Genomic DNA, 27,176 nt, shown 5'->3' with positions numbered 1-27,176 from the left:
CCCACTGTCTTTCAAGTTGGTCATATTCTTGTCTCACTTTTCCTCAGTGACTGTTAGAGGGAAGAGTACCTGCAGGTCAGGTTGGATTGATATTTACAGTCAACAGCAATCGAAATCTACATGTGGGATGTATTTTTAACTATTTTAAATAGTAATCACCTTCCTTGCTGATGGTCACCTTTACTGTACTACACAAAATACATGGGAAAGTTTGTTCTGTTACTAAATCTACTAAAGAACATAAGCTTATTTCATTATCTACTTCCCATATTTTATGATTGCATAGATTTATTAGAGGAAACCAATACAGCTTTTGCCAGTATTCCACATCATCTCTGTACTTCCTGAATAGGGCAAGTCCCCTTATATCTTGTACAATGACTGACAATTCTGGATAAATTATGACAGCACTATCCTCATAATAATGGGGTGATGGCATTTTGTATTCTTGCTTGAACAGATACCAAATTATGGCACTCAGTTTTTAAAGAACATAACTGCAAAATATAATTACCCCTCGTAATTTCATAAAGCGCAAGTTGATGATGTAAAATGTCTTGTTTTACCTGACCAGCACTTCAAAACATTAGTATATTCAGTTTACTATCACATAAGACGAAGAGAAGCAGCTAATCCTCACAATTTAGAAGCTGGGACAAGATCATGTATTTCAATTTAGCTTGAAAGATGACTGACAGTTTATCTTTTGTCGATTGGCTTATTGTCGTTTCAGCTCTTATCATAATGATGCTAGTTTGTCAGTCTACCCATGTTTATTTCATATTTCAACATGTAATAGCTTTGTCTATTCTGCTACACATTGTCAACTCTCACATAGTAACAAGTCAGAGGGGATAAAGAAGAGAATAAAGTTTAGCCCCGCTTTTTATTTCCTGAATTGAGGTGACCCAACTTCTAAAGTCAAGTGTGGATACACTTTATGATAACAGAGTATTTTGTTGAAGAGAAGGGGCATAGAGTATTGTCTTTTATAAATGAAAAAGCATATTTTTTGTGTTGTCAATACATCAGAACATCCTTGTGTTTTCTGTCCCTGTTGTGCCATTGAACTCACAGACACGGTCTTGTTTTCCACTGCGTCCAGAGTGTGGACTCGGGCTTTGTCATACACGATGGCCGGTCTTTTGAAGCTGTGCCAGCCTCTGAACTCGCTGAGCTGATTATTTTGACATCTTATGGCAAGTAGAGCTCTCTTCTCAGCGGGTTGCGCTTAAGCACAGTGAAGAAGCATTCCTTTGTTAAGTGTTTGTGTCACACTTAAAGGATTAGAAAGCTTTTGAAAAGCACAAGGAATAATGTTTGGAATCACCTACTGAATAGTTTTACTGCTCAGGTTGTACAGGCAATGAACCTCAAATTTATATACAAGGTAAAATTATACAGAATACAGGGAGCAAAGTTGTCCCAGAATCCCAGTTTGGGCACTGTTCCAGGAGCTGGCAGGGGTTCAGTGTATGGTAGAGTATGTGTTACCCATATGATATTTTACCCATTTGACAGTATGTACGTTTATGTTCCCATATTTCATAGTTTCTGTCAGGGTCATTTTAAATCCCTTCACCTGTATCTCACATTTAAATCTTCACATATAGGCATGTCTGGGTCTAACCTGGGAAAGGCGCACTGGGATAAATCACTGCACACATTTCTACCTCGATGGTTCCCATACATCTCCGATTTTATTGTGTCTTAGGATCCTCTGTCTTGGTATGGCTTTGGTATGGTGACAGAGGTTTTTGGTTTCTGGCTAGAGGGAGGAGAAGGAACGAGGGCCTCTGCTGGGCAGGTTGTGGCATTGATTAATTCAGCACAACTGTACTGTACCTATAAAAAATAGATTAGAGTAAAATATTTAAAGCTGACTGTTTTTCCACACAGAAGCTTGAGTTTTTATTTTCTCTTTTCAGTTTTTCTGATGGTGTTCAATAAATCTATTTCATGTTGAGAATGTAATGAAAAACACAATTTTCTGAATTTAAGTTCTTAATTTAAAGGTTCATTCCACTCAAATAAAACAAAACCCAAGAAAAACAAAAAACATATTTTCTCACATCCCTAATGGTATCTTGGCATACTGGTAGTTTTAGTTTTAATTTGACCATCTTCTGACATATTGGTCTAAAATTTTGACTACAAAGGAGGTGAAAGGAATTTAGTTTGTGGCATTCTCAGCAATGAAAAGTGACATTTAAAACATTTCAAAACCAAAATGTATTTCTAGAAAATGTTCCAGTTTTTCTGAATAATAATAATGATAATAACTTTATTTAAATAGCACCTTTAAAAGCAAAGTTACAAAGTGCTTTACAGTAAAAACAGTATACATAGTATATATATAATACAATAAATAAAATAGTACAATTACCATTAAGAAGAGATTTAAAAGGTGGCAATCAATCTGTTGATTATTTTCTTAATTAATCGATAAGTCTATTTTTTTGGTCTATTAAATGTTAGAAAATGGTTAAAAATGTTGATTATTTTTTCCACAAACCAAGGATATTCAAATAACAAACAGAAAATATCAACATTTAAGAAACTGGAACAGGAGACCTTTGGATTCATTTTCTGTTGATTTACTAACTGTTGCTGCTCTACTTTTTACCAAAAAAAAACAGTTTGCTGTGTGTTTCTGCATATGGATATTGCCATTTAAAGAAAAAAAAACTTATTCAGTGCTTTAAGTGCTACAAATTCAATTGAATTCAGAAATCTTAATGTCAGATATCACAGAACTGAAAACATCTGAAAACCAACCATTTGAACATACTGCTGGATTCTAATGAATAGATTGCTGAAAAGACAACTCAAAGACAACTCAAAGTGTCAGTCATGTTCTCCAGTTTCAGCTCTCTGAACGACTGAGGGGAGATGGACATCACTTAGGGATCCCCAGGGGAAGAAATTCCTTCAAGACTTAGTGTTTTTCTCACTGTTCCTCACAAATGAGTTCCCAAGCCATTTCCATTAAGAGACTTGGAACAGGCTTTTGGTGAGCTTCACAAAATGTATAACCAGCCAAAGGGCAAGGTTTTGTTGGACAAACCTCTGAAGGTGTAATCCATAGTGTTAAAAGCACAGTTGCTGACCTTTGGTTTGAACTATCTGATGTCTATCTCCCTTATTGTGAACTATAAATGTGTCTAAAAGTTCAAATATATGTGGACCTCTGCTGGAGCTTTAAGTCAAATTTTTTATATGTACATGGCTGCTGCCAAGCAGAATGTCAAGGTGTGTTATGAATCACCAGAGAAGAACTGAGTGACACTTCTCAAATGTTTACATGCAGCCCCTATTCTTCTGCTCAGGATCTGAGAGGTTGGTTGCCAGCGCAGCGTTTCCCCCCTATGCCTTCTCAGAGGTTGTGTTACTGCGTCCATACATCACCCTGACATGGGTGCACTCATTGAAACGGCCTGGCTAGACCTTGTCTCAGGATGATGACATATTTGCCATTCCACTCAGTGAGGTGTGCCAGCATCTTATCACCCTCTAACCATATGTCATAGATCCAGCAGCCAAACCATACACATCCATTGTTAAACTTTATTCAAAGGATATCTATAAGATGATTTCACTTCTTTATGGCTTCCTCTGGTTGATAGATAATCTAATTAGTGGCAAGACTGCAAAATTTAGGCTCCGACATCGATACTCTCCTGACCCTGCCTGGGAGTCCCCTTCGGCACAACTTCCCCTACTCTTCCTGGGGGTAATGGTGGGAGGAAAGAATGTGGAGGGAGGAAGTAAGTTTCCTCCAGGCAGATTGCTGGATGGAGAGGCTGAGAGACGGACAGATGACAATGGCAGGGAGGCCGATGCCTGAGTGTCGCCTCAGGGGGGACCTACACCCTGATACGTGTTGGCTCCGGCCGCTACGCTAAGTGCACTGAGCAGAGGCCTTCACAGCGGATTTGGCAAGGTGATCCCTGCACCCACCCCCCATCCATCTCCTGCCAGCCGCTCCACTCCCTCCTCTTCCTCCAGTCGTTGACACCCAACCAGGAGGTGATGAGATGACACAGAGGGTGAAGACAGGTCTTGAGTTGTTATCTTTTTACCATTAACGCTTTTGTATCTTTTTTATTGTATTTATTTTGTCATGGCTTTTCACAGCATGGTTCTGGTTTATTACAACCTAGGTTGTAATAGAGGTAATAATAGATTTGGGAATGTTGAATCCTTTTCATTCACTTTCTAGTTCAACTTTGACCTACTGTTACTCTTCTGTAATGAGAGATTACTACCAACATTTCAGGTACACTGACTTTCGGTTGGTCTTTGCTATGATGTCAGCATCATAGCAGTTACATTGGTAAGCACAGTGTTGTCATAACCAATGGGAAAAAACTACCTAAACTACAAAAAACAAGACCTAAATTGAGACAAACCATAATTATCCTTTAATGGAAGGAGGTCAGGCTTGTGGTGAGCCAGGGGTCAGCTGGGTATACAGTCTGACAAATTGTTTCATACACATGCAAACAGGCCTCAAGCACTTCTGATCCCTCCAGCAGTCAGACACCGTGTCTCCACGTCTTTGGTGAATGACACTGAACATCGCCTCCTGTAGAGAGGCTGCATTGTTTCTTATGCAGGATTTAGAAAGCCGATATCAAATTCAGCTCCATTCAAAGAACCTCTGTTTTATTAGAAGGACGGACAAGTGATTGCAGCTTTCAAGACTTTGCATTGCAGGATGAAATGCCACATCAACACAGCTCAGGGGAGAGATGGAAAACTTCGTGATGAATGGAATAGAGGTGTAGAAGTATTGAATTGCAGCAGCATTCCTAAAGGTAAACTTCAGGTATTGAGATGTTGTGGTAATTTGTAGTGTCTTGTGTCATGGTTCCAAGCTCTTTCTTTTCTTTAATTCCAATTGCTTAAGGTGTTGAAGCTGAGATGAGTGACTTGACAGATGAAGTTATACTCTTTATGACAACAGCCCCAAGGCTTTATCTGCGACCAGCGTTGTAAATTTCAGGCGGGTGTGACAATGATTGACGGCCTTATGACAGAGCTTTGCAAATCCTTTAATCCGTTCATAAAGCTCAACAGGGGGCACTTGATGCACTTTATTCCAGCACCTCTCCCCATCTGGCTTCTGTAAAAGACACTCATTGCTGTCAGATGCTCTGAGAGCCTTGACAGGAGCTGATGACATGCAGCGTTAAGAGCTTTTATGAGACATGACCTATCACTGCACAGTATTAATGGAACATGAAGATGCAAGAAAACATTGTTTAACCTTCACATTGCTGCAATTTATCATGCTTATCTCAACATTTAAATTCTCATATTGTGCTTCTTCTTTTCACAGAAAAGTTGTATTTATTTTTTTCAGACAAGGAAATACTGCAGAAGGCAGACTAGAATTTATATATGCTGTCTATGGGTGCAGACTGCTGGAATCTCTGTAGTTTTATGGCCATATGGATTGGAGAACAGCTTGCAGTCTTTGACTGAGTGTCTCAGTTACAGTCGAGTGTCTGTGATCTATGGATTTGTGTCCCGCTCCAGTGACAGTGTGAGCTCCTCCTTCACACAGGAGCTGTTTATCTCATGCAGACACAGATGAACCTTAAAATGACTAAGACCTACAAACTCACTTGTAAAACAGAATAATAAAATAAGCAGGTTATCAAGCTGTGAGTGGGATTGTCTATATTGTTGATGTTTTCTGTAATATTATGATCTCTATGATTTAAACATTAAGTGCAGCTGATTCAGTTATTGAATGCTGCCACCTTGTGCAAAGCTTGAGTTCCTACCCTCCTGGAAGAAACTCATCTTTGTGAGAAATGAATTTTGATGTAGGCCTGGTGCATTGCAGAATATTCCGGCTAAATTGTAACTGTAAATGTATTTATATGAAGAATTTAAAAAACGTTTTTTATAATGAAAAGAATAATAGGCTCAGATGCCTTGTGCCACATACATAAGATCTGCTCCAAGACCTAAGAGTCCCTGACAAAAACTATTATCAACAAATCATTTCAGAGTGTTGAAGTCTCTCCAAGGTTAGTTATGTTATCTGCAATAGCCTATACTTTTTAACTGAAGGGGCACAAATTTAATTGTTTGGGAATCCTATCCCTTTTATCTTATTTTTTTCCCTTCTTCGTAATTTGTCCTTTCTTGTATGGTCCACCTGTCTGAAATAACATGGATTTAAATGAATATACAACACACACATCTCTAAAATTCTCTTTCCTACTGCTTTGTAAGATTTACTGATCTTGATGTAAACAGTTTCTTTCTGTGTCCAGGTCAAATGGCGCCAATTCAGTTGAACCGTGTGCCGTGTCAGTAGGTTAACTGTGTATCCCTACACGTTGCTCCCACTGATATCTATCACACCTGCCAATCAGGGACACATTAATCAGCAACGGTGTCAAGCGGCATGGGGCAGAGAAAGTGCTCGGCCCTCCCTCGATCCATCACTTTGACTGTAAACTGTCACCTGGCATCAGATGTTAATTCTTTTTTAAGACACAGACAGATTGGTCAGTAAAATTTTGAATAGATTGATTATGTCAGTTTGTCTCAATCAAGCTTGTGAGATCAGGCTAGAAACCCTCTCTTTCTTTTCCTCTGTCTCTCTGTCCCAGCCAGGTAAAGTGGAGAATTGGCTTCAGGTGATTTGGAGAAGATCTTATCTTCTGTTAACAGAGGAATGACACCATAATGGAGCAGTGGGGGTGCAATTACCTTTTAGCCCTCCTCCTCCTCCTCCTCCTGCTCCTCCTCTCCATCCCTCCGCCTTCACCTCAGCCCTCAGTGACAAATTAAGATTAATGACGGAGATAAGTAAGGTACCTGCCTTCCTTCTTTCCAATATCACATGGCCAGGTTGAGTGTGAGGGCAAGTCACGGGTGTACAGCTCAGCTTGGTGTTATTCTCCTGCCCTAACTGTCCCTTCCTTCCTGTGATGTAAATGTTTAAAGTTCAAATTTTGTCATTAAGTACATACAGTCATACAATGTGTCATGAAAGTTGCCTCAATGTGTAAATCATTTATCATGTATACACTATAAAGGAATAAATGTCACATTTTGACATTTAAAACCATCAAAATATTTTATTTTTTGTATTTTTATTTCACCCATTTTATTATTTTAAATGTCTTTCAGTCATTTTTGCAGTTGTCTGTCAGTTGTATAAACATAAAGCTCTCCAATGTTGTTAAAAGCCAATAAAAAGTTTTCCAGCAGACGTAATTTCCTGTGTTGCTAAGAGGTGACAGCAACACAGTAGTGGTGTCATAAATGTTCATTACCTCATATGGAAATACAACAGGGGCAAATACACACCTTGAGAAGCACACACCTATCTTACTGGCACTTATGTGGAGGGAGAAGGTCACTCAGTGGTGATAAGGACATTAAATAACAAATACCTCTGGGGAATGATTAGACATATCAGAACGATAAGCTCATAGGTGTGCATTGCCACATTATCCATTTTTTCATTCATAGTAATGTGTGTTTGTGAAAGTGTTAAAACAAGTGCGGTAGAACACTCACTCTCTCTCTCCTCTCTGTCTCTCTCTCTCTCTCACACACACACACACACACACACACACACACACACACACACACAGATATAGACCTCTCAGTTGTCCATGAGAAATTCCCCAAACCCTATGTGCCCCTCGTGGCCGAATGTGTGCCCCCCCTGCCCTGCAGCTGGAGGTGTCTGTTTCACAGGCCTCTGTAATGCGGGACCTGGAAGGATAAGGTTTCACAGGTACAAAAGTTTCTGCTTTAATCCTATCACACAGAGTGAGTGGTCAAGGCTCAAGGCTCCTGCATAATCCTGGGTTTATCCATTCTGGCGAGGCAAACAGACAGAAAAATGCAAAGAGGAAGAGATTACTGCCCATCTCTGATTTTATTCAATCAATGTTTGCACAGCAAACGGCGAGAGGGATCTCTCAATAGCAATTCAGCTATTCCACACCTCAATGCACACAGGAGGAGATCAGTAATGGATATAGTTAAATATCTCCTCTGGCAGCTGTTAAACAGGTTGATGTTAAAAATCAAGGGATCCAACATGAATTTAAAATACCTTTATTCCTTTCAATAAGGAGTCTTTTATTTCTTATCATGGCATGGGAAATGAAGTGGGAAAATCAAAGGTATGTATTGCATGTATGTGCCAACTGACTGGAAAGAAGTAGTTTGTGTGTGAGAACGTAAATCAAGCTTTTAGTGTTTTGTTCCGGCATGTCTTTTAGTTCAGATACACTCTATTAGAGGTCAGACTGGGTCAATGATAAATTTCAGAGGCTGAAAAATAAAATGAGAGGGGCTCTAATGTCTGACAGATCAGTGCTGTGTTGTGAAAAGCTTATCAGTTTCACAGCAGGCGATTTTGCACTGAAACAGGCTTATACGTGGCCTCCTCTGGTGAACACAACCTGCCCCAGCTTCACACTGGGTCCTATTCACAGCTACAAGGTTGTATCAGGATACACCATTCTACATTGTGGAAATTCTGACAAGATCATGGTAATTGAGTGCCTCTAATAGACTACAAACTGAAATATATTGGACTAATGAATAAAATTGAACTCTGAAGGTTCGACTCCCATGAAACTCTTTCACCTCAGACGGTGTGGTGGGTTTCCTACTCTACTGACTTTATATTGGGCCTGAATTGCTTTTGATTCATTGTGGAGAGTGTGCATTCTCGGAAACTTAATACATATTCACTCTGACGAGCACAAAGCAGATTGCTGCATCCTTCTACAGGTCGCTTGAAGTGTGAGACTTGAAGGAAGAGTGGTTGCTTTGAAGACAGGTAGAAGGCGTTGCGGGGCTGAGAGGTGCTGTGAAGGGCATGTCCAAACAGACTTGGGCCCTGAGTGATGGGACACGGGAAACGGTAACAGGACACCTCGAGCCCCTGCTCTCATGTCAACACAGTCATGTGAATCACAGCTGTGAGAGCGACTGAAGATCTAGGAGACAATAGACGCCAACTCACAGCGAGATCTCAGCTTCTACAGAATCAGCATGCTTTGTTTCGATCATTATTTGTCTGCATTGCTTGTTTTTTTTAAATCCTTTGAATGGATTAAGCAGATTTGTAATAAATCCTTGTCTCTCATTGAAGCTTTTCCAAATTGAACCCACATGGAAGCGGATACAGTCAAGATGCAATGCATCACTGGAGTTTAAAAGGGCTCAACTAAAGCACTGCTTCCATCATGAGCCATGAATTGATGAAGGCAAGTAAAGTAATCCATGTGGCCTATGTTATTCCCAGAACTGGAGCTTTCCAGTTGTGGGAACACTTGTGGGAGCATTTCTTTGTGTCCTGTGTCACTGCTCCCTCTTTGAGCCACTTTACTTTGCTTTCTGTCTTTTTTTAGTAAGATCATGTGAAAGAAAAATCTCATAATTTCAACTCTCAAATTATTCTTCCAATAATCTAAAATGAGTGAAGACAGCCTGATTACTCCTACCAGGTTTAGAATTTGAGATTTGGATTGAGACATCTCTTTCCCCGCCCCCTTTTTTTTCCTTTCTTTCTTTTTTTCTCACATCATTTACATCATCTCAGAGATAGAGGGCAGCAGAGATTAAGACTTCCTTTTTCTCCACCTCTCACTCCATTTATTTGAATTTAAGCTTTAGATTTCCCCATAAATGTGATTTACTCATCAACTACATGTTTTGTGCCAATTCCTCAACCTGTGTATTACTGTTTAGTAATCCAATAAACATTAAATGACAAGAATACAAACAAGTTGGCTGTAATTTAAAAAAAAATCCATCCTCTTATTATTATTCAATCCAACTGTTTATTTATTAACTTATTTTGTTTTTTGACAAATATAACATAAAAATGCAATTGCAATATTTGTATAGCTGTTCATTACTGAGACATTTTGATGTATTAAAGACTTAAAGATGCACAAAAGGTGAAGACAAAAAAAAGTTTTAAAACAAGCAAGTCTTGTGTTGTTCTTCCACAAAATAACTATAACGATTTGTAAAGTGAAATCAGATGAAAACACTAAGATGATAATGTGATTCTAATAATGTGATGACATTAAACACATCTTTTCTCTAACATGTCAGTGCCAAATGCCACAAATCTTTGTATATCAAACAAGCTGTACATTTATATTTTACTGTACATACCTACAATCCCTGTCTGTAATTTCTCATTAAACTAAGTAACTCCAGAAAGGCTTGACGAGCGATCTATCAATGTCACTGAAAGCTGACTCTGTTGCCACTAATACATCATGACTTCTTTGGGTGCGTCTTCAGTAGGCCTCTGCTGTTCTCTCCTCTGGGTGTAGGCTGCATGGTCATACATGTAGATTAAGCTGATGGCGAGGAGAGAGAGCACTGTGTAAGGGATGAGCAGGTAGTATCCGACTTTCATTTCGGCAGACTTGTTCTTCAGGTCCACCTCCCCAGTAAAGGTCTTCACCAATTCCTCTGCCATTGTGGTCACGGTGACATTCACCACAAATAAGATGAGAACCAAAACGGACAAACATGCTGCAGGAGGAGAAAGAGTATAGCACTGTTACAAAATGACAAAATGGGATAAAATGGTATCCCAACCACCACTTAAATTATAAGCGGCTTTTACGTCTCCCAGGTGCTTAGAGCTTTAACATTTGTGTCACTTACTGCTGATTGAGCTGCAGACGTAGACACCAATAGGCCCCATGTAGGTCTCATAAGGGTTACTGACGCTGTTGTAGAGGGAGATAAGGATGCTGCCAGCAGAACACAGCAGACACAGGCACAACAGGAACAAAGCCAAAACATGCAGGACCAGAGAGGCTACTCCTGCTTTTGCTTCTGACAACTTAGGAATCACTAGGCACAGAGAGAGAGAGAGAGAGAGAGAGAGAGAGAGAGAGTACAAAAATATTATTAATATATAATTTAGTAAAGGTTGCATAGGGCGGTGGCACAATGGGTGGCCGTTTAAAAAATGTGAAACTCTGTGAGCAGGCATTACCTTTGCGATAGTCAAGCAATAATGAGAAGTATTGTTAAAATATACAATAAAACCCTAAAGCCACCCACCCACCCAGATCAAAATAAAACAAACGACAACAAAAAACCCTAACCCTGGCCATAAAAGCGAGAGTGTTAGAAACCGCCATATTTCTTCATTTAACACAAGTTGTATCTCGCCATACTGGTGGTTTTGGTTGCATTTGTTTTTAGGCCTCTGTCTTTGTTAACTGTTTTCATAGCACCTCCCATCTTAAAGAAATGGTGTCCTATAAAAAAAAAACTGTTGCTGGGGTCTAGATTAGATTATCAAGCTTTAAAGGGACATTGATTCTAGACAAAAATATAAGAAAAAATAAAACCAAACATCTACAAAAGCATAGCTACAGTGACGTACTAAGGAGGTACATTAAGGAAATAAATTGTCTTGTAATTTAGATGAAGTGGCCCTTTCAAGTTACCTTCAAAAGCATTCTCTCCTCCAAAAGTAGGACAAGAAACTCTGATCATTAATCCTTCAAAAAGTTCCAATTCGACTGTAGCAGATCCATTGTAGAGGCCACTGCCATCTTGTGCGCACTCCATGGTCACTGTAGCCCATTCTGTTGACATGGCAAACCCCAATATCCCAACTGATATGGAAGTAAGCAGCGCACTGGACATGAAATGTAAAGTCTTCTTAGTGGACGGCATTATTGCTGTATTCCAGGTGTTAAATCTAAATACCAGGCTCTCCTCTCTAAAACACTGATGAAGCCTCAGAAGCAGTTTAGGACTATCTGATCCTCTAAAGATTCTGTGTATGAGTTATCTTTCAGGGTGGAGTGAAACATGGACTGCTGGTCATAAAATTGCTTGATTATGACTGTGACCTTTGGATAGAGAGGACCAGACAAAGCTGGTTGCCATGGTAGTGACACTAGTTTCCCCAACAGTTTAATTGGCTGTACCATGACAAGAAATCATATCTGTGTTGTGTTGTGAGCTAATGTATAGGACATTTTTTAATAAGACACACTTTATACATTTGTTCAGTGTCTGCACATGTCCTCTAGCTCAGGTGCTCTTTGAAGGAACCACGTTCACAGCCTTGGACTCAAAGTCCTGTTCTTGGAATAGCTGGGTCATAAAACATGATGCAAATTAATTATTTACCTCTCCCCCAAAAGTAAAGTTACTGGAAGAGGAAGTATCATCTGATCACACGTATGTGTCATCAATGGAGCAATAAAGCCATGATTGGCTTCCCAGACTTTATTTTTCGTCACTTACAAAATTAAAGTGACAACGTCACTTACAAAGGGAGCTTTGATGTAGTATTCCTAGAGTGGAGCAGATGTGCACACAACTACTCTGATTTAATTTCTGCCATTTCACAGAAGATATGAGGATATGTTTCAAGAATGATTCAACACACGGTTTCACAAATTTTGATAACCATAACCGTGCATCATAAGCAAAGCATCTCATAAAAAAGTTACTTTGATTTATGGCACAAAATGAGACAGCTTTGCATGACAAGGAAGGAAGGAAGGTGGAATGTATTTTCCAGCATTAATCAAGCCATAAAACTTCAAGAGTTCCTGATAATACAGGTGTATTATATAATCTGTTTATGCTTTTGTAAAATATTTCTACCAGTCTTTAACATTGAATACAGTTTTATTATTGTTATTATTATTATTGTTGTTGTTAATAATAATAATAATAATAATAATAATAATGATAATAATAATAACAATACTATATAAGTACATAGATATTATAGAGATAGATATTCATTACAATACATGTTTGTAATATATTATATGTATTTGTCATTATATATTATAATTGTAAAGGTAAATTTGAAATAAGATGTAGAGATCTCAAGTTAACTTTGTTTTATATATATTTAGGTATGTAAGTGTGTGTGTATATATATATATTTTTTTATGTATATTTATATATGTGTGTATATACATATATACACACATATGTATGTATGTATGTATGTATGTGTATATCTATATATTAGCTATATACATATTTGAGATTGTGAATAATGTTCTTATTCAGGGCACTTTAGGAGTCTTTTTCTCTCTTGTACTTTATTTCCTCTATAAGTACTCAGAAGTTATTTAATCCCAAACTGATCATACTGATTCAAATCACAATTATCGTCCAATGAGACCCCACAGTTTTATTCTAACATGAATCAAATGAAATTATGATAACACCAAACCATTTCTTAAGACTCTTTGGGACAAACCGGATGTCTCCATAACCTCCTCACTACTGACACGTGTTGTAATAAAGCATATGGCCAGACTGTGGCTCCCTTTCATCGCCTAACAGAGAGAGGATCCGGTTGGTCGTTGAAGGCCAGTTCTGTTATGTTGGAGTAAACACAAACTCCTCCTTCCCGGTGACAGGCGGCAGCGCTGAAGCATCGCCTCGCCTTTCCCAAGACAATCTACGCTCAGGACTACGTGTTTAGGCCATCAAGGTGAGTGTTGGGATCACTTCATTTCATCTAGTCGTCTTTTGCATCTTGTCAGTTATTTGGCGGGTGGAAAATTTGTGTTTTTAGTCATTTTTACTGTCACACACAACGCCGTGTTACCTGTCCGTTACGCACAGCGGCGCACGGTGAAATTTCCAAATGCACAGCTTCAGTGAAAGGTTGATTTCAGGAGGACATTCAGCTTTAATGAGGCAGTGAATACATTCCTTGCTGAACTCGCGGTGTTTACCGTACATATGGTTACATTCTGGGAGCTCTCTGTTTGACAACCTGCAATCTACCCGGTGCGTCAATGTGGGTTAATGGTACAAGCGTTTGGAGTTTTGTCCTGATCTCCCCTCTTGGTCTTTATTTTTCCGCGTTTAGCTTCTCAGGTTATCTTTGGCATTCACCACAATCAAGAATCATTCTTGTTTTCATGTGCGCTTGTTGAATGCTTCTCTATGTGGGCTGCAGTTAAGCCAGTTTCAACATGTCCGTGAGCAGAGGCTGTATTGGTACTTCAGAAATCGTGGACTGAGCTGCTAAGACTTGTTACTGTGTGAGGAGGACTCTTCTCCAGTTTTTTTGAGTTATGTCTTGACTCTTTACTCTTGTTAAATGTTGGCTGCAGATGGAGAAAAGCAAAAACGTTGTCATGTTTGTTATGTATATTAATCACTGGATATAATATTAAACACTATTGGGAATGTCTGTCCTCAGGGAAGTCAGGGGTCAGGGTCAGACACAGATCAGCATCCCTGGAGCAGACTGTGTCTTTAGCAGGGTGCTGGGTAAAGGAAGGGGAGATTAACCGCTACACTTCAGCTCTTTTGTCAAGCTTGACATTTGTCTAATCAGACCATGGAAATGAAAAGTTAAATGAACCAAGACACCACAGAAGAAGTGCTCCACTGCCCATTCAGACTTTGACAGCCTGAAAAGACCTCAATTCAGACATATATCTGAAACAGAAAATTGGAAATGAAAGTAGTTCTGTATACTTTTGTTTTCACACCTTTTTAAGCGTTTGGTTCATTTAGGATCTAGAGAAATAGACTCTGCATATTAAATGTGCTGTGACTGTAATTTTTGACATATGGCAACAAGGCTGCATAGTCAGTTAAATAAATTCATGTTTGAGATACTATTTTAAACCTTCTAATATATCATGTAACCCAATCATCTTTTAAAATGTAGATTGTTTAACTTGTGGCGCTGCTGAAAATAAGGAATAAGTAATCGATTCATTACTGGCACCTCATCTTGAGTACTGCTGACAAAAAGGTTCTTAAACAATTCAAATCAGTTGAAGACAGGGCTGTTAGATCAGCACTCTATGGTATCATGATCATATAGATGTGCCATGACTATTTTTTCTCAAAAAATAATATATTATGTTCCTTTTAATTAAAAATGCCACATTCTCAGAGACACCCAACATCTCTTCAGTTGAACTTGAATAATTAAGCCAAACATGTCAAACCTGTCAAGTGAGCAGTGGTCAGCTGTCTCTTCGTGAGCCCAAGACCAATCACTTAAACACAGAGATCCATGGTGCTTGTATTGAATAGACATAGCTATCTGACTTTGGAAGACAGTCAACTATCTATCACACACTCCCTATTCCTGCAATTTCCTGTTTCATCATATCATACCTGACTTAATTTAAACCAGTCTTTTGTTTCATATTCACATTGCAGCAGTGTGATGTATCCTTCACCTTGACTTTACTGTCTTTACCTTCTCTTTTTTTCTCTCTTTCGCTTTTTCACTTTTACTGTGGCTGTAATATTTCATCACAAATTCCATTTCAGTTGTGTTGTAAGGACCCCGGGATGAATGGAAATTGCTGTCGAAGAAGCTAATGAGGATGCAATGAAATAAACAAATAGTCAGTGCTTGCCTCGACAAATGAGATTGTGTAAGGACGCCGGAAGAAATAACATTTGACTGCTGAGCCCTGTTGGCAGATTGATTTCGCTTTCATCTTAGTCACTCTAGTTAAAATCTGTTCTCTGAGGGCACTTTGTACTTGCTGGAAACAAAAGAAACCTGAACTGGCTGCATAATTTTGAAATCAGTCATAATCAAAATGACTTGAGTCGCACTTGTGTGAACAGCCATTCGTTTTCTACCTTTTTGTGAAGTCTCAGGAGTTATAATGAATATTACTATGATATATTTTACTGGAATAACTCATTTAGCAAAGAAAAAAGGGTCAGAAGGGGAGGTTGTTTGTATAAGTGGATTTAAATTATTACATTCTTTTAATAAAATAGTACTCCACAGGTTTATAATTGCAGTATCTATTTTCAACCTACATTTAATTGTTGTTTAACACACTGCCAAGTCTTCTGGCTATAGTCAGAACTGTGCAATGACATATAGCCATGCCTGTGAAGTGTGTGTTATTGAAGTGTGGGTGTGCGGCGCAAAAATAACAGATGTTGTGATTAATGAAACCCATAGTGAGGTGGAGAGAAATGAAATGTGCATACCTGGAGTTTCTAACAGCTTGTTGGGTATAAACCTCAAATTGCCTGCACAGAGTTAATCCCAGCAGCTCGCCCACTCTCTATCTCAACCTCTCTCTAAAGTGTTGGAAAGACTAACTTTGAGTTACCACAGGAAGACTATACCACATGCTGTGTGGTGCTCCCTCTGAGGCTGCAACCACGTTAACTACACTCTGCTTTTTCCTCAAATAGGCGGAGAAGGAACTAATTGGTATAAAGTCTCGACAATTAGGGCCTGGTCTGACCCAGAACTTGTCAGATATTTGCCGGCAGAAATGGTTGTAGCCACGTAAGAAAGCCTCATGAATTAGGCATGGCAGTTGTCATAGATCTTCCTTTTAATATAAACAGCATTTGTATCCCACCTGTTATTTTTCTGCTTGCCTTAGTGGAGACTTGCTTAAGCACATTAGACTGCAGTATGTTGCAACCGTAGGCTTGTTTGTGCTTGCGGCTAATACTTCAGATTGCAAACCCTGCAGTCTGCTTTTGGATTTTGGCATCATGCTTGAATGATTTAGTAACGATCAAACACATTACAAGTAATGCAGAACGAGGAGTTTAAAAAAATGAATGAATTGAGTGTGCCAATTTGTATTAATGACCTGGGGCAGTTGTACAGCTTGTACAAGATGTGACATTGTGTTAGAATAAAAGTATGAACTGTGATTGAAAACAGTCCCATACCAATAGTAACTACAGTGAAACCAGAGAAAGCAGAAAAAGAGCATGTGAGTGGTGTTTTGCTTCCTCCCTGAAGGACTTTGGTAGGATTTGGAAAGCCCCATGTCCTCACAGTGAGGTGAGACCTCAGTGACACAGGGAGGGTGTGTCTCCATCATAGGAGGCCCTATTAAACACATGGCTTGCTGTGAGGACAGTCTGCAGCTGTGCAAACTGCTACCTGCAGCAGCCCTCCCTCTCCATCTGATGATCTGTGTTACAAGCACTCACACTCTGCTGCTGCTGCTGCTGGCTTGTGATTGAGATACGTACAAACTTAAGCTGTGGAGATTTGTGTTTGTTTACTATTAGCTGAGTTAAAACCCAGCAAGGTCATTGCTGCAGAAACAGCTGGACAGAGATCAAGGTTCTCCCTTTTCAGATGCGTCAGAACTCACCAGCCATCTGTTCAAAAGAGGCATTTGTAAGTTTATCCTCTGAGATAAAAGCACGGCTGAGCACGAGACACAAGAGAGTGACGATCTTTTGAGGAGAGGGTTCAAATGAAATCAGTCTGTCATTTTTTAAATTAGCGTTACAAACCCTAAAAAGCTGTCTGTCGGTCTCAGTTAGCACTTGTCTGTTGCAATGTTTATTATGTTGTTTTTCTGTGTGCAGTGGATTCAACTGTTTATAATTATGGTAATATTTACATTCCATTGTAACCCTCGTTAGTTGCTGTGGTGAATGTGAATCCAGAAGATGACAAGAAGATGTTAAGCCAATGTTTCCCTTACTTTTTTGGCTTGTGACCGCTCACCACAGGCTATGGCCTTAGGGTGATTTTTTTTCTGTCTGAGATTGTTTCATGTAAAGGATTTTTAGGCCTGAAGAGTAGAGGAAGTATCCAGTGAGAGAAAGTTAAACATCATTTTTTTCCAACGGGAAATGTTTTCTTGCCCGTGTATTCATCTTGCCTTCGGACCTCCTGGGGTTCCCAATCCACAGGTTGGAAACCACTGGGTCAAGCCCTTCTGGTTTGAATAAGGGAACATAACAGAGGGAAGTATTGAATGATGTCACTACGCCACAGCTGTCCAGTAGTAATATGGGTGTATTCTCTCCTCCAGGCAACACATGGCTTCTCTATTGTATTTCTGTCAGTCACGACATGATTGCATTACAAAGCACACCACAAAGCTCTTTTTTTATGACAGGTTTTCAGAGATTGAGTTGGTGACTTTGCAGTTGTTCTTGAAGTCTCCAAAGAGAGAAAAAAAAACATTGTTGAAAACTGACCTGAGAAGATCTGAATGTTTTTCGTTTGCGTTTTAGCTCATAGAAATAGAAAAAAAAACAGTTGACTGCCAAAACTTAAAAAATAAATCATACTAATACACTCCCATACTTAATATCAGTTGCTTTAAGGAATGTTTACAGGATGTGAATTGTCGTTGAACTGAGATATGTGTATCTGTGTGTGTGTGTTGGGGAGGGGGGGGGGGGTTTGGTCAAAATATGGCAACCTAATTTAATGACCTGCTCAGGGAAAACAGGGTGGAGCCCAAAAGAGATTAAGTCCCTGCCCTATGTGGCCTGATTTAACTTAAGTGAAAGCAAACATCCCCAGCCCTGGCTTGAACCATGTTTCAGTTCACTTTATCTGAATGAATGACTATGAAAAACAAATATTAGATTTTCTGCAAAAAAAAAACAGACAAAGCTGAGAACATGGTTAATAACTCCAAATAAGAAAAGATTTGGCCAATGCAGATTCCCTTAAACGCTGTTTGTCTGAGCTTTGTGTGAATCTGAGAAGCCATTTTATACAATATGCACATAAGATGTCACGCCCACACATTTCTAGATAGCTTCATGTTTATGATAATATATAATGTTTCTGGTAAAAGATGATGCAAATAGTGTGAAACTGAGTCTTACTACCATACACATACAGTATACAGCAGTAGAATTACTGATGTTTCTTTACAGTCTTGGGTATTTGTTTTGTTGCATATTGCTCTGAAACAATATGGAAGTCTAATGCATACTATACGTATATGCTTGCATGCAAACATGTAAAGTGGCTTCTAATTGATTCCAAAACGGCAGGCTGTCTCACATGGTGACGGTGCATATAGAAAGCGTGATTATCTCCCCTCATATCTGCAGCACTGTAAGCTATAAAGCCTGGCTGCAGATGAATCAAGGTCTCAGCCGGCCTCATGACTTGCGTTATCAGCCTCTGCATGTAACGTCAGATAGATTTTTCATATGTTAATATCCTTCACATATCAACACATGCAATGATGTTTCTTTGGCACCTCATGAAATGGCACGAAAAGCAGCTGCAGTGTCTCCTGTCTATATTGAAATGATACTGTGGGATCTTTTTTTTTTATTACATCAAATACAGTTGGCTCTTTGAGTGTTTTATTGGCTGTTGTGGAGTTTACAGGCTCTTCCGCATTTGGCCGCTCATCACGTTGAGATGAGATGAAGCTGGGTTGAGTTAAAAGAAAAAAGTGTGAAGTAAAGAGTGAGTGTAAGAATGAATGGTTTGGCTGTATCACTACAGAGGTTGTTGACATGGAAGAGTACAGTGCTTAATGAATAATGGATGCTTACTAAAGCAGCCCATTTCTTATTCATTCTTTCAAGGCCGCTACACAGGGAGTTGTGTGTGATCATCATGTCAGCCTTTCAATATTTTCATTGTGCTTTCAGTAACATGATGCAGTTTGAAGGCCCTGGAATAATTCCAGTAAACAATTCCACACTAGTAAATGCTAAATGCAAAGCATGATAGGCTAATTCATGAGGACCGCTTATTTTATTGTATCATTACGTCAAAAACATATTATCATTGTAGCACTCCACCAATTCTATGTAGATTCACGGAATGAAGAAAGTAATTAATTTTACTCTTTTTTTAAACTTGTATTCATTCAAAGTCTCATTTGCGCTGAGAGTCCTTTTAACATGTGTATTCCTGAGACTTCTAATAATTACAAGTGTACTGATGACATCAGTAAGACCTGCAGTGACAGCGACAAGCATTAATTCAAGGTCTGGCGTTGTCACTTTTTGTGTTAAGCTGAAAAAGATGTGGCGTGGGGAGAGAGGTCAGATCTCTTCCATTAAGAGCACCTTTTAACTTGTGTCTCTTATTACATTGAAGCCTCTTTTTTTTGACTGTGATGAATGTGTCCAAATGAGCACAGTATGCAGCAGCAAGCCCACAGTCACGGGTGAGCTGACATGCCCTGCATGCTGATAGGCATGTTGGGCTCAGGCGAGCACCAGTAAGCACTAATGTATGGGATGATAATCAGAGCTGTCGTGGATGATATAGGTGACCAAGGTTAAAGGCAGTCTGGATCATGCAGTATGTTGGAAATAAAATGTGAGCATGAACACTGAAAATGTGTCATCTGATTGAATTCCTGTAATGTAGGCTATTAAAGGATTCATTTAACTGGTCATTTTAACTGTTGTGGTATTTACACACATTATCTGTGTGTGTAAAAATAACAGAGGATATGAACATATGATATGAGGATATGATAAAACATAAACATAGACATCTAGACTCACAGAGATGGAGGGATAAGCAATACTAGCTCACAGCAGTGCAAGCCTTGTCACATTTTACATATTTGGGTTTCTCAGATTTCTGACAGGCTGTAAACATGAAGGACCTGATGGTGGTGAAAGCTAACAGAAAAAAGGGATGGCGATGTCAGTCCACCACTGTGGGATAGATTAAGATGACATTTTGTACAGACATTCGTGGTCCCCTGATGATGACTCCTAATGAATTTAGGGATCTTCCAATGAAAATTAACTCTAATTCTAATTTTGCTATATAATCTAAGGATTAAAAAAAAATCCAGTTTCACTTATGAAGCATTGTAATTGGATGCCATTGCAGCTATTTGTTAATTCATTTTATAGAGGGCTGGTTTTTATAGTTGATGAAATGATGCAGTGCATGATTAACAAGGTTTTGTGTTTCATAATGCTGATCACACATATTTTTCCTGAGTCTCCTGTCGACCCTCCTATAAAATTCTCATATCTCATAGCTGATAAGACTTTGGCATTTGATTAACATTATTATGCTCTTCAAACAGTTCGATGGTTGCTTCTGATATGTTTATGGCATCATCATGTTATCCTTGAGTAAATAAATCAGTGTGAGAAGTCATCGATTAATAGTTTTGAGTATAGAATATAACAGGCCTGGTCCTCTTGGGGGAGGTTGGATTCATCCATGTAAGAAAATACATGTTACGCTCTGACTTTGTCATGCTGACCTTCAGCTCCAGAAATGAAATGTTACATACATACATACATACACACATACATACATACATACATACATACATACATACTTATTTCAATGTGTATCCTGTATGTAGCTGATCATCGCAGCTTTTAGTCATGCAATATGTTTTCCCACCTGCAATACCCACTGTTGACAAAAACACTCTTCTAAACACAGCCAAAGGCTTTATGTGCTCAGTCAGAGACAATGCCAGACTCACGCCGTTCACTGACAATGATGGGACATTTGCTTATCCTAACTAGAGTCTGCTTTGATGCTCGCAGAGATGCAACCATGATCAGTTATTTGGTGTTTTTTTACCAAAGACAAAACCAGTCATTTGTTGACTATGCTATATAAGTAGGGCTCATTTTCATTCATTAAATATTAATGCTAATTATATCAATAATACAAAAAAATCCATGGGAAAATTCCTCTGTTTAATCTTGTCTAGTTTTCTTAAAGGAACATTGGTGCATAGTCATTAGTTTGTTTGCATTTTCCTTTCATTTAACTCTTCACTTTCGTTCACCTGATCATTTCCTGTTTACAGCAAGAGGACATTCTGTCCTGCAGATTATTGTGGTCAGCATTGTTTTACAGGAGGATACACACTTACTTTGACTGCATGAAAATAGGTTTAATCCAACGTTCTCCATTGAAGAAATGCAGTTATTTTCCTGTGAAAATCACTAAAACACTGAAACAAGCGTTGATGAGGAGTTTTACAACCTGTTGATGTGAATTTATGTATCTCATAGTGTATCATAACAAAGCTCATATAGATAGCAGTATTAATTCACATCTCAGTTTGTTGAGTCTCACAAAGGCACATAACACTGAACAATGAACACTGATCAGTGTTCCATTAAATTCCAGATCCACAAGATGTGCACAAGATGAGAAGGAAGTGATTCTGATTTACTCAGTGGCTGTTTATATCCTCTTTCATTAAGTCTTTGAGATGTAGTGCTAGCTACATTTGGTTATGATAATTGAGCAACATGTGCTAAATGCTTAGCTTCTCCTATATCCACCCACTTGTTCCTCTTGGCCTGCCTGTTTCATGGCACCTCGTACAGTGATACCGCAGTGTGTCGGATAACAAGGAGCAGGGATCACAGGCAGTCATCTCAGAGCCCCGCGTGTTTTCTCTGCTACTCCTAGAGAACCTATATGTGGTGGCAAAAAAGATCATGGTAATCATAATAATGATGTGTCCCAGGGCTGAATGTCACACAGTGTTTCTCTTTGGGCCAGCCAGTGAGTGCTTCTTCAAACAAACGTATTCAAAACCTTTCCCTCCATGCTTTCACTCTCTCTCTCTGCATCTGGAGCTCACACAGAAGACAAATATATATTATGGGATATGTATTTTTAACGATAGGAGACTGTGTCCCCTGCGGAGCTCCTCTATTTGGTGTGTGTCTTTGCACAATGACTAATTTGTTATCCTGCTGGAGAAATTACACGGGCGCTTTAGAAAACAACCACACTGGATGGCCTCATTTGTGTATCCATGTTGTTTTTATTTATAAATCACACACCACTTCCTGCTCTACTGACATGTCTTTGTGGTTTAATTCAAGTGAAAAATGTTGGATCTTAAATCAACTGGTTATGGTATACTACTCTTTAAGTTGATTGGCATTGCTTCACAAAATTAGGTTTCCTAAATTGTATGTTTGGATTGAACTTTGCACATGGAATTTGACAGTAATTAGATCCATGTTTCCTTGTTTACCTTTTACAAGTACAATCTCTCTGGGCTGTACATATTTGTACATATACAGGCCTTTTATCAAGACTGGTGGGCAGTGGAGCGTGACACATGGCTGACATGAGAGACTGAAAAATAGACCCACTGTTTAGTGTGGAAAGGGGCTCAAAAGGAGACAGGAAAGGATTTGATCATCAGATCTGTCCTCCCCGGAGAGGGAAAACGCCTTACCCTCTGAACACGCTAAGACACTCTCATTTGCAGTCTTTTATACTTGCCTTGGATGAACCAGTGTAAGATGAGGAGTCAGACAGTAGATACTTGGACTGCTGGCTTTGTTAGAAGCAGCATGCTGGGGTTTTGTCTTCTAACGGGGACCTTTGTTGGGGTTACTCTGGGGTTTATTTGATTTGAGGCAAATATTCAGTCTATTCTGTTGTTTCCTTGGCAGCATTTTCAACCCAGTGCGACACGTGGACACAACACTCTAAGCCATCAGTGATGTCTGTCCGACTTGGCCTCAAGTACAACATGAAATAAATAAAAGGCTCTGTACTACTACCAATTCATTACTGTACTATCGCATCCAGCAGCTGGGCCCCAGCAGGGGACTAGTTAGCCGCTTAGTTAGCCAGAGAGATGCCTTCAGTCTCATGGCAAAAACTCATTAGTGCAGACTAGTTGGAGTCCATTTTCAGCATGTTCAGCTCGAGGTACACACTGTTTCTCATGTGTGGCTGCACCAGTGAGCAGTTGGTCCTTTAATGCTGTGCACTTTTGTCCTGCAAACAGCCTGCACTCCCGTGGCTCTGCTTGATTGTTTTCATTAGTCTGCCGGCGGTAGCTTGATACTACTACTCACCACCATGGCTGTCATTTTCCATGAGCTCTAAAAATATGTGAGAGGTGAAGCAGAGGGTTGTTTTTATAGTTCCCCACCCTTGTTGTTGCTATCATATCAGTATGGAGTCTGGTATAAAATCCTACATGCTCCAGGCCACAAATTTCACCCCACATTCCTGTGCCTGTAATTGGTTATTGTCGAAATACGTAGGTGGGTAAGCTGTGGAGGGGGTGGAATGGGTGTGGAGGGGAAATGAAGAGAAAGTGGGAAGAGAGAGAGAGAAAATAGGGGGTGGGTGTATATATTTCTCTGCTCAAACCACTACCACGAGCACAACTGGGAAAGATGAAACACAGAGAGCTACGCCAAAATGCATCCCCCTATGATGAAGAGGAATTTTTAAGACATCTTTCATTTGCATGTGTCCAATTAGCTGTCCTTCAGATCCTACTGGGGTGATGGTGACAGGGGGTGATTGCTTTTGGGATCTCTTCTTTTAAAGCACACAGTGTTTGCCACAGAAAACGTGTGTATCAGCATTTGGGTCCTGAACTCATTTGTTTGGGTGTATTTTTGGAAGCATTTTTTTTAAACTGTCGGATTAATCAATAATAAAAATAATCATTACTATATATACTACATAATGTCATCTTTCTTTGTTTAGTAATTGTTGTAGCTGCCCCCCCCCCTTCTGCAGCACAGCATTTCATGGTATGGACCCTCATTGTAAATTTTTGCTAGAGGTATTTTGTCATGTTTCAATAGATGGTAATCATAGAAAAACCTTATCAGTCTCAAACACACTGGACGTCATTAGATAATGCTTCCCCTTTGATGACAGCATTCAAAGGCACTCCCTCACTGATCTGTCACAAGAATTTGCTGAATTGAACATTTTCTGGTAGCGTAGAGATCAGCAGAAAAGCTCCACTTTGCATTGTAACAGCTGATATCTACTACTGTCAGATGCAATAAGTCAGAGAATTTATAATTTATATGTTTAATATTTTATTTTATATAAAGACAGAAAGATGTAATATTGTAACTGCTAGTGTATCCCTGAAGGCCCTTGGCTATGTTTTGACATTAATATCAGCAACCTTCTACTTTGTGACATAAAAATAGGTTATTAAACACAGCATTCAAGTGATCGTTGTGGAACAGTAGGTGGGTTTATTAGCAGAAGCACACCCTGCTTTTGACCTTTGGAAACTCACCAGATTTGTAATGATTTTCTGTCATCACTCTCTTGTGTGTGATGCCCTGAGAAGAACTGCCTCTCCTGTTTTCAAAAGCAAAACGATACCAAATTTAGAGTTTGTTCAACAGACAAAATTTGTTTATTCATACACATATTAATCCAGGGTAGAACTGCAATGATTAGTCAAGTAATCGATTGCAAGAAAATAAATTAGCAACTATTTTTATAATCAAATAATTCATTTGACTCTTTGTCATTCCTTACACTATTCCTTTTGTCTTTTTAGTTTTAGAAAGACTAACAAATGAAAACACCCTCCAAACTCTTCAACATGTGGAGAAATTCAAAGCTTGGCAGGCCGGCCGTGTTTATCTATGATTGGACACTCACTGTTTGCTTAGCAAACAGTCGATTTGAATTCTCATATTTTATTTATAAAAGTGTTGTCTATTCATTCATAACAATATCAATAAGAGCATGATGAGATTGTTGGCTTTGAAATGGCAGTCAATGGGAGTCTGTAGCACTGCTGTTTGTAATGGTTTATGCCTTGTCACCAAAGCTGCATCTAATTAAGTTCCTTAGAGCCACCCATATATAACCCACTGTAATTGCTTTAAATCTTTCCCATCTAAATTGATTCCTTTTAATATGTCTGGAATTAAATTAGACCGAGGTGTCTTGTAGAATCATTTTACTGAGGTGAGATTTTTACATGAAGAATAATAGGCTGTGCTTGTTTTCGTGTTCAAACAAACTGCATCACTCATCACTGTAGGCGACTGTGAAGAATGTTATTGTAAGTTTTTCTATTAAAACATGATGTTAGCTTTGTGGGATTTCTCGAATCCATGGTGCAAGTCTTTTATATAGTTATGGCAGAGTTTCAGAGAGAAGCTGGAGTGAATTACAGCCTCTCTCTGAGTCACGTCAGCTGATTGGCAGCTACTCTGATGTCATTTGTTTTTGTGGGGCAAGGACAGGTCACGCAGACTGATCTGTATTCTTTCTCTCTCTCTCTGTGTTTCTCTCTCTCATAGTTTCTCTTCCCTCCCCTCCATCCCTTCAGTCTGCCGATTTCCTGTCTTCACATTTGTGTATAGCAAATCCCACTGATCCTCTCTCTCTCTAGTTTGTGTATTTCTTTTGATTTTCCTCAGCTTCTTCTTTAACAAAATAAGTAACAACAATACGTGTCACTGTGAATGAAAAAGTAACAAAACCCAAGATACAAGAAGTATCTAACTCTTTAATCTCATAAAATGAATGTTAGTGCCTATTCCCTACTTTTCCTGTTTCTGTTTGAAGCCATAAGTATTAATGCGTGTGTTTTTTAATAAATCACTGTATTAAATTTCCTGAAAATGATGCAGGACGCCATCATTCCATCTTGTATACAGTATTTTTAAGCTTAGGCTCATGCTCGCAGCCAAATAAGTTGTGATGATGAAGCACTTTGCTACAAACAACACTGATGCCAATAATACTGTAAAAACTGTTTCAAGCTTACATTTGGTACAACGTAAAAGATTACAGTGTAAAATCTTCTTTACAGGGGAACACAATGAATAAACTACCATCACAAGATATGTGAACTTGTCTAGACAGTTGGGTGCCTTTTTTATCACAGTAAAGCGCTACTCGTAACTTATGCATCCTTCAAAGACAGCATCTGTTTTTACTACAGGCCCACATTATAATGCAGTATCTTTTAAAAGTTGTTGCCTAAAGACTATATTGCCATTTTAATGTATTTTACAACAGCTAGCAACTACACTAATAGGTTAATTGAAGTTGGAGAGGTCGTAATCTGACAAATCCAGTCTGATTCCGGGGATTCTGGGGGATCTTGAGACTCTCTATGGGCTGCCAGGGCTGCCGCTTGTCTAATCACTACTGACCCTATTAGAAATGAGTCCCCCTTTGTTATTGTGCAGCACTGTCAGTTCTGGGGGAACAAAAAGTGCCATTGTCTTTCATTGCTGTGACTGCGATAGAAGTAATCTGTAGCTGTAGAGCTGCCTCAGGATTGCTATAATCCAGATTCAGTATTAATGACAGTCTAATCCATGCATTTTTGACTCTCTGGAGAGGCTGACATGGCATCTCTGTTGTTATTTGCTTGTGTAATGTCACTGTTGCTAAAAATGAAGGGGGTTGCTTACGGCTTATGTCACGAGGGAAGCAATATCCTGTTCAGATTGTGTGTGTGTGTGCTGCGTAGCCAAGATGCTGCACTTGTCTGATACCAACACAGACAATGCAAGGCTGTCATGTTGCTGGATGTGTCAGAAATGTCCATGGATTCACTTTGAATTCAATCAGCTTCCCTGATGGCCAATAATAATTGTTTTTTTGTATGTTTTCCCTCTGTTTCTAAAAAATATTCACG

The 27,176-nt window shown here is 39.1% G+C and overlaps 2 protein-coding genes across 3 annotated transcripts in view; one reads left to right on the top strand and one right to left on the bottom strand.

Annotated features, from left to right (window-relative positions):
• Window positions 1-10,279: 10,279 nt before the first annotated feature.
• LOC128380926 (clarin-3) lies at window positions 10,280-11,715 on the bottom strand. The gene is made up of 3 exons (XM_053340817.1): window positions 11,484-11,715; window positions 10,687-10,878; window positions 10,280-10,551 (listed from the first exon to the last, which is right to left on the bottom strand). The coding sequence occupies exons 1-3, from the start codon at window positions 11,713-11,715 to the stop codon at window positions 10,280-10,282; spliced, it is 696 nt and encodes a 231-aa protein (XP_053196792.1).
• A 1,718-nt stretch (window positions 11,716-13,433) lies between these two features.
• Window positions 13,434-27,176, top strand: part of ptprea (protein tyrosine phosphatase receptor type Ea) — a 424,624-nt gene continuing 410,881 nt past the window's right edge. For both annotated transcript variants that reach the window (XR_008323516.1, XM_053340805.1), the window contains exon 1: window positions 13,434-13,510. The gene's annotated coding sequence lies outside the window, so the exon portion shown is untranslated. The remainder of the gene's footprint in view (window positions 13,511-27,176) is intronic.

This window comes from Scomber japonicus, chromosome 20 (assembly GCF_027409825.1).
Source record: "Scomber japonicus isolate fScoJap1 chromosome 20, fScoJap1.pri, whole genome shotgun sequence".
Lineage (NCBI taxonomy): Eukaryota > Metazoa > Chordata > Actinopteri > Scombriformes > Scombridae > Scomber > Scomber japonicus.
This window is presented reverse-complemented; position numbering and strand designations above follow the sequence as displayed.